The 8551-nt window shown below is 42.6% G+C and overlaps 1 protein-coding gene across 1 annotated transcript; it reads left to right on the top strand.

Annotated features, from left to right (window-relative positions):
• Positions 1–3823: 3823 nt before the first annotated feature.
• On the top strand, positions 3824–8462 carry LOC109470411 (collagen alpha-1(X) chain-like). The gene is made up of 3 exons (XM_019769350.1): positions 3824–3986; positions 4715–4822; positions 7627–8462. Exons 1-3 carry the CDS (start codon positions 3824–3826, stop codon positions 8232–8234), a joined length of 879 nt encoding a protein of 292 aa, XP_019624909.1. The 3' UTR covers positions 8235–8462.
• The last annotated feature ends 89 nt before the right edge of the window (positions 8463–8551 follow it).

Here is an 8551-nt window from a genome sequence, read left to right as displayed (position 1 = left end):
AAAAAAAAATTATTCTGGTTCTGAATCAACTGAAAAATGCTCATGTTTTGCCCCCAACAGTTGAGGAAAGTCCTTTTCTTCCTAGTTGTTACAGTTTTCCCATCTATCATTGCAGTTTTTGATTAAAAGTTCAAAATTCAATGTTTAAATTTTAACCCAGCCTTTTGTGTTGACTTCATGGCTCATTTCTTAGCATTTAAGCCTATAATAGGATGCCTAGACCTGTTTTTATTTTTATTTTTTTTCGCCCTGTCGCTTCATATTTTTTCTGAAAAAATCCGAGAACCAACAAATTAAATTGGTGTGGCCTAAAATCATGAAACGTTTGCAGATATTCTCTAGTGCCGTGCTCTATGTGAGAAAGAAACTATATATATAGGAGTCCACGCCTACTGAATTTGAAACAAGTTGGCGTGACATCTAAAGAACCTCTGTCATGTCTGCCCAACAATCCTTTCATTAATAGTTTATAGGTGTTGACAACTATTTGTATCGCAGCAAAATGTGGCACGCTAGACTCTAGAGGCATTCTTCTAAGACACGATGCAATGTTAAAGTCTACACATGCATTATAAAGTGTTTCTGGAATTACAGATGACCAAAAATATTTTGTACTTGTCTAGAGACATTCTTCTAAGACACGATGCAATGTTAACGTCTACATATGCATTATAAACTGTTTCTGGAATTACAGATGACCACAAATATTTTGTACTTGACACGATGCAATGTTAACGTCTACATATGCATTATAAAATGTTTCTGGAATTACAGATGACCAAAAATATTTTGTACTTGTCTAGAGACATTCTTCTAAGACACGATGCAATGTTAACGTCTACATATGCATTATAAAATGTATCTGGAATTACAGATGACCAAAAATATTTTGTACTTGTCTAGAGACATTCTTCTTAGACACGATGCAATGTTAACGTCTACATATGCATTATAAAATGTTTCTGGAATTACAGATGACCAAAAATATTTTGTACTTGTGTCGCACTAATACAACTTGTTACCCCCCTCCCCCCTCCATTTTCCACCGTCCTTGGGTCAGTATATCGGATATCAGACCAACTCAGGCCAAGGTCCAGACGATTTTGACCAGGTGACTATTGAAACACGTTCCTGTCAGTCATAGTTTACTTGCTTGGCCAAAGTATTAGTAGTTTTCCCATGTCAGTTCGCAATGTGATGCCCGAAATGGTGTTTCGTAGCCACTCATTTGTCTAAAATGGCTCTAAGTAGAGCAGTACTTAGTGTGAAATCGTAATCATGATGTTGCCATATTCTTTTAGCGACACCTGTTTCTAAACATTGATACGTGTTTAATCTCGAAGCAGATCTTTTGGTGGGGGTAAGACAGTATCAAATTGGCCAGTCTGTAACCATGTGGGGAAATGGTTACAGGCTGGCCAATTTGATACTGTCTTACCCCCACCAAAATATCTGCTTGGAGATTAATACGTGTTACCAAGGACATTATACGTGTGTCCTTGGTGTTACCCAAGATAATATGACAAACCCTTTGGCTTTACCCACCTTGCGAAGGTGTTTCGCGGCGTCTTCTTTTGTCTGCACTGCTGTATACGTGGCCGTGGCCTGGAGATGTTTACTGTAAGACGGCACCTTTCCCTGGAGCCCGCCGCGATGACGTGACAGTTCGACCGATAGGTTGATAAGGTTAGAGGTCATCTTTTGTGTATGACAAATCAACCGTAATCTGAACATACAGGATTGGTAGCCTCCTTCGCAGACTTGCAGGGTGGCAGAGTTATGTTTTTTTTTTTTCGGTGAACGACGCGAGTTATGCCGCCGAGGGACGATTTTGCCGCCGAGGGAGTTTGCCGGGAAGAGTAGTCGTTGGGGGCGAACCCCTCTCGACGGTAAAGCCGATCCCTCTGCGGTATAACTCGCGTCGCTCACCGAAAAAAAAAATAACGCCGCCGCTCTAAAAGTTTGCAAAGGAAGCTACAGGATTGGAGTCGTGTGGCGTAACAACAGATAGTTCGGCTCGGAACCAAGAAGTCCCGAGTTCGAATCCTGCTCACCTTGTGCCCTTAAGAAAGGCACTTGACACGAAGTTTCTCACTTTAGGTGAAAATGAGTAAAGTGAGGTAAAATGAGATGTCTGTTGTTGAAAAACTCAAGAAAGGCTAAAACCTTATAATGAATACTTACATTATTTCTATGTTTGAAATGAGTTGATATTATTACGGTTATAATCAAATGTTTTCTACAGATTCGCTAATATTCATTTGCTTATTATCTGAAATGAGTTGATATTATTCTGGTTATAATCAGATGTTTCTACAGGTACGTTAATATTAAATAGCTAGTTTACACCAGGGTCTCGTAGCGGTGTTTATAAATACTAGTTTACACCAGGGTCTCGTAGCGGTGTTTATAAGTACTAGTTTACACCAGGGTCTCGTAGCGGTGTTTATAAGTACTAGTTTACACCAGGGTCTCGTAGCGGTGTTTATCAGTACTAGTTTACACCAGGGTCTCGTAGCGGTGTTTATAAGTATTAGTTAACACCAGGGTCTCGTAGCGGTGTTTATAAGTACTAGTTTACCGGGCCAAAAAAAAACAAGGTTCCTATATTGTGAAATTTTGACTCAATCATTGTACAAATGGTTTTGATTCAGTGGGAACATCACATATACACAGCCGATATCACATATCACTGCATCAAAGTAAGAAGCAAAACATTGAATCAGAGCCTTGTCTTGTCTCCTCTCTTCATATATCTGCCATCCACCTTCCGGCATGGCATCTTTGCGCATTGTCGACCGCTGTCAGAAGGCAACAAAATTTCTTGTTTTTTTTTCCAAAATCAGGCGAAAATTAATGCGCGCGCTGATGTCATCCATAAAAATTACTTGTTGTGGCCTTATCGATATTGACATGAAGAAGCCCTGCCCTGCAGCATGTAGAAACCAGATGTGTCTGATTATTTTCTGGCAACAACATTAGCTAGTGGTAGTCAAGGTTAGGCCACACCGACTTAATTTTATGGATGACATCCGCGCGCGCATTAATTTTCGCCTGATCTAAAAAAAAAAAAAAAGATCACGTCTTCCGGCTTCAGGCCTGGTAGTTCATGGTGGTTAGCGACAAAAAAGCCGGTGGTAACTCTGGAGGATGGCACCCAGGCTACCGAAGCTCCACAACTCAAGAACTCAGTACATACGTACAGTGTCGATTAATAAATTCCGCAAAAAGCCAGCATGTGCCGGCCTGTCGTATACGTCACTATGTAATGCGCCAAATTCACAATACCGGATTTGTATTCCTGTGGCTTAGTAGCATTTTTATTATTCGCCGGATTTTTTTTTCGCCCGCGCGCACTAGTTTCGGGGTCTTCAAAGGATGTCATCCATAAAATTAAATCGGTGTGGCCTTAGTTTGTTTTCCCGAAGTTGCATCGCGTTTCCTACAAACACAGACTTCATCGACTGCCTGTGACAGTGTTAATCAGGCAGGAACAGAAAACCACCAACAGGTGGTGTTCAGAACAGCTTATGCAAGATGCAAGGGTCTGAAAGGGTTTATCAAAGCACACACACACACACACACACAAAACAATTGTAAACTGTAGATGGTGTGTAGAAATCATACGAACATGTCCTTGATAACACTATACAAGCAAACATCAATCATTTTATTTAGTGTATCATTGTTAAATTATTATCCAGATTACATCAAACTTTAACGCATCTGGCATATCCGATATCGCCAATCACGCCCTCCATTTGCCAGGCACTACATAATACGTCTGTGCAGGCGTTAAGAACTTTAAGTGAACAACATCGCCATGTCTAGCCTATTTGGAACAGCAAACCTCTTCGTTGCGTTGTTTTTTCTTTCCTTCAGCAGTGTTTTCTACCCTGTAAGTGGGGAAGAAGAAGAGGGAGCATGCCCAAAGAATCCGTGTGAGATCAAGGTCATTGCTGCACCAGGACCCCCGGGACCTCCAGGTACGTGATTTAATCTGTATTTACCTTGGAAGCAAGACTAGTATCGGGCCGTAGCAGTAAGATAGGCAGGCGTAGTGCCAGTTGGCTCCCGAAGGAAGTCGACTAACGGCCCGATACTAGTCTGGCTGACAGGGTAAAAGCTAAGACTTGTGGTGGCCATTAGAAGCTAAACTTAGAACTACGCAACAACTCTACATTATAGCTCAATGTACCCCTGAGATATTTTATATGTTGTCTGAGAACGTAGTTTTGTAATGATTACTCTATTGGCCAACACAGATGAGCCTATATAGCCTGGTATCCAGTCTTACGTGATTGGAGGTATTGGGGTGTTCGGGCAGGTTGTGCCTTCGGGGGCTCTAATAGCTTCCCCCGCCCATTGCAACAGACCGTCCCGGTAGGAGATCTAGAGTTACGCTAATAAGAGACAGTATGCGTGGAGGGCTAATCAATCTCTCGTGAAATACACACCGGGAAACCTATGCATGTGAGGCGGGCGGAACAGAGCTCTTTAGGCCCCGACCAGGATCAGACTGGATACCAGGCTAAGATGAGCCTTGTACGTCAGACTTTTGGCACGTAGAAAGTACACAGTTCCAGGACCCTATACCTGGCTGAGGTATCATGAATTTAAACGTTAATATGTGATGTAAATTATTCGTCTCAGGCCAAGTGAATTCGCTTAGATGATAGGACTATTTTCCTGACTCGGTATTTTTTTTGTGTAGGCCCTCCAGGTCCGGTAGGTGATGGCGGGGGTACAGTGTCCGTCGGACCGCCGGGGCCTCCGGGACCGTCGGGGCCTCCAGGACTGCCGGGGCTTTCAGGACGGCCCGGTAAGGTTAGCTTAATACCCTCAAACACCCGAACGGGGTCCATTTGGACCCCAGGCGTATATTTTTATGTGCTATTTGAAATTTTTTTCATTAAAAAAAATTCCTCCCGTTACTTTGTCGATAAACCTCTTCTACAAGTTCTCCTAATTTTTTTTGGAGATCGGCACAAATTTGTAAAAATAACAACGGAAGTCTTATGTAAGACCGTCTGGGGTCCAAACGGTTTGCCAAGTAACCTCAGCCTCAGGAGTTAGGTCATCAGGTTTTCAAAGGTTTGACAATTTGACAATCATATGAGGTCAAAGGTCAACCCCATGTTCATGCCTGAAGGCCTCATCTTATTTTTGCATAATTTATGATAATGGTATTTTACACTTAATCATGCCAAAATATACCTCTTACTATATTTAAACAATATATGTGCAAAGATCACTGAAAGAATGCAAAAAGGACTAGAAAGGCCAATATTTGCTTTGGAGCGCCACACGGGCTGGGCGCGGGATAGCGCACGACACGGAAATAAAGTATCATTCATTCATTCAGTATCATTCATTCATTCATTCATTCATTCATTCATTCATTCATTCATTCATTCATTCATTCATTCATTCATTCATACAGCGATGGGTTCACCACATTTTACGACATGGCAGGGAAAGAATGAGAAACACAAGGGAAAACAATGATTTACATTGATATAACTATAATATGAAGTAAAATACAACTAAAACAACAGTTGGATAGCTATTCCCTACTTTATTGGTTAGGATTTTTAATTGCATAATGCAAACTGTTGATTTTCAAAATAAAAAAAAACGTCCATGCCCCGCATTCCAATGCTGGAGCAGGAAAGCTTGAAATACCTACCAAAACACTTGAATACAGACATACTGTCAGTATGGAAATGCTCTGTGCAGGTGTTAATCAAGTTAAATCCCAACAGCCAATCAGCAAGAAATGCTCTGTGCAGGTGGAAATGCTCTGTGCAGGTGTTGATCAAGTTTAATCCCAACAGCCAATCAGCAAGAAGAATGGAGGAAAGCTGCATGCCTATTGGTTGATGCCCTGCATTCCATTGTGATGACTCATGCCCAAACGTGGTAAACAAGGCACACTAACACAGTAATACATTTGCTATAACACAGCCAAAAAACTCAAATAAAACCATTCTAAAAGCCTGTATCACAATAATTTAAAAAATGCCTAGGGGTATTTGCCCACTGTACCTCCATACCAAATTTCAGGACCTTGGGCCCTAAAATGAAGAAGCTGAATCCATTTAAAAAATGGCAGGAGAAGAAGAAGGAGAAGAAACATCAGAAAAAGCAATATGGGTTCACCACCACTTCGTGGTGTGGTGAACCCATAAAAATAAATTTGAAAGAAACCAAACGGGGTCCTTTTGGACCCCGTTCGGGCATTAACGTCACAAAAAACTTCGGGTGTTTGAGGGTATACAGTATTGTACACATTGTATGAAAAACTGTCTATAGACCCCCCATCCATATCCAAGCGTATGATGTTCCATACCGATAAAGATATCACAATCACGAGTATGTCAATTGTACTATGTTAATTGTACATTTTAATTGTTAATATTAATTGTACTTTTTTTGTTTGTGGCGTTTTTAATACAAGTTGTAAACTTGAGTGCAGCGTCACACTGTCCTTGTTATGTTTTCCTTGTTTTGATGAATAAAAAAAATCACGTGCATCGTTCCTTACTTTGCCCTTTAGAGTTTAGTTTATATCATTGTAATATTCAGAGGCTTGTGATCTCTATTTACGCTGAAAGTTTTTTTTTTCGAAATGTTACATTTTGCTTACTCATGTTTAAAGTTAAAACTTTGGGTCCAACACAAACAAGGCTGAGGCAATAAAAATCATTGCCAAGGCGACGACTGAATGATATATATTATTTCATGTGGTGGAGCTAGCAATCTACATTACAATTATCAGAAAAACATATTTCCCTATGTTATAAAGACATGCACGTAGTGAAATTTACAGGCTGGGTGGAGGAGGTGTGGGGCAATATACCAAATACACGTATAGGAGGAATCAGCCGTTCTTCCCCAGCAATATAGATGTTATGATGACATACTTACTTACTTTACTTTGGTCGAGTTCCCGCTAGAACCAAACTGAAAACCATCCTCCACTTCACTCTATCCTCCACCAGAGACTGGATTTTATGTCTGGTCTGAAGTTGTTACTCCTTTGACTTTTTTTTACCTTTTGTGGGTTCCAAAAGGACGGATAATTTCTTTTCTCTCTGTGACCTGTTTGAATATGGTCTTTGGCCAAAGACAGCTGTGCTCTCTGTCCATCGTGTGGGGAGAAGACTGATGACCAGTAATTAATCATGCCAAGCATCTGGATGGGTGGCACGTGGGCACCCCGTGTAAGTTACCTGCTTGATCCAAAAACCTCATGGTGGAAGGTTTCCTCCAAACCAATTCCCTGGGGAACGCATTCATGCAATTTTTGAAATTCTTTCAAAGCGATCGTAGTACTTACACAAATGCCTCCGCCCCAAAGGCGTCGCCAAAAAGTTCTCTGTTTAATGTAGGGTGATGGGCCCTGATGTATATGGCTTCCTTCACCCCTCTCAAGAAATAGTCTTGTTCAGTGTCTAAAATCCTTACAGTGTCAAGTGAAACAAAATGTCCGGGTGACTCGATGTGGATGTGTTGAGACACCTCTGAACTGGCAGAGCTAGGCCGTGTATGTTCTTGAAACCTGGCTTTTAGAGACCTCTCTGTTTTGCTTACTCAATTTGTTTTTTCCTTGTACCCTTAAAGGTCCCAAATGCAAACCTGGCTGTATTCCAGACATGCTTGGGCCAAGGGACGGGCCACGTGGATATCCTGGGCTGCCTGGGCTGCCTGGACAGGATGGACCGCCTGGACAGTCTGGACCGTCTGGATCTCCTGGACCGTCTGGACCGCCTGGACTGTCTGGACCGTCTGGACCGCCTGGATCTCCTGGACAGAGAGGCCCGCCTGGACCCAGCCCTCCCGCTGTGGCGTTTTTTGCGGCTCTAAGCTCCGGCACAGACGTCCTTGCACCCGTGCTGGCATACGATGTCATCCACACCAACGTGGGCGGAGGCTACGACAGGGAGACCGGGAAGTTCGTGGCCACGACGCGCGGCGTGTACACCTTCACATTCACGGCGAGGAAGGGCGCAGCGGCCGACTCCCGTTGCACCGTTTCGCTGGTGAAGAACGGGGTGAAGATCGTGTCTCTGACCGCGCAGGGCGGGCAGACCCAGGCAAGCAGCACCGCCGTCTTACTCCTCAGGCGCACGGACCAGGTGTGGATGATGCTCTCCGACGGGTACCTAGAGAGTGATGCCAGCGGAGAAGCCACCTTCTCTGGAGTACTGAATGCTTTGGAAGACGAGTAGACGACATTAAAAGTTTTGCCGTTGTCGAGAAGGTTATGTGTTAGGTACACCATATATAAAGCGATTTTAACCGGTTGTCTTCAGTTCATCATCATCATTGGCAGTCCAGTCTCGGAAGACTATCTTGTCGCCAACCTGGGAGTGCATCGTCTACTGTTGCTACCACGATCAGTTAACCATGATGCATTAGAAAAACTCTGTAAATTCGTATACAAATGTCTATTAAGAGAGAAGAAACATGCCATAGATAGAAGTTTAGATATAGATAGGACATAGAATAGTTTGCCTAGTCCTTTTTGTAACTTGATTTAGCCCCA

The sequence above is a fragment of the Branchiostoma belcheri genome, unplaced genomic scaffold (assembly GCF_001625305.1).
Source record: "Branchiostoma belcheri isolate BF01 breed outbred unplaced genomic scaffold, Haploidv18h27 scaffold223, whole genome shotgun sequence".
NCBI lineage: Eukaryota > Metazoa > Chordata > Leptocardii > Amphioxiformes > Branchiostomatidae > Branchiostoma > Branchiostoma belcheri.
This window is presented reverse-complemented; position numbering and strand designations above follow the sequence as displayed.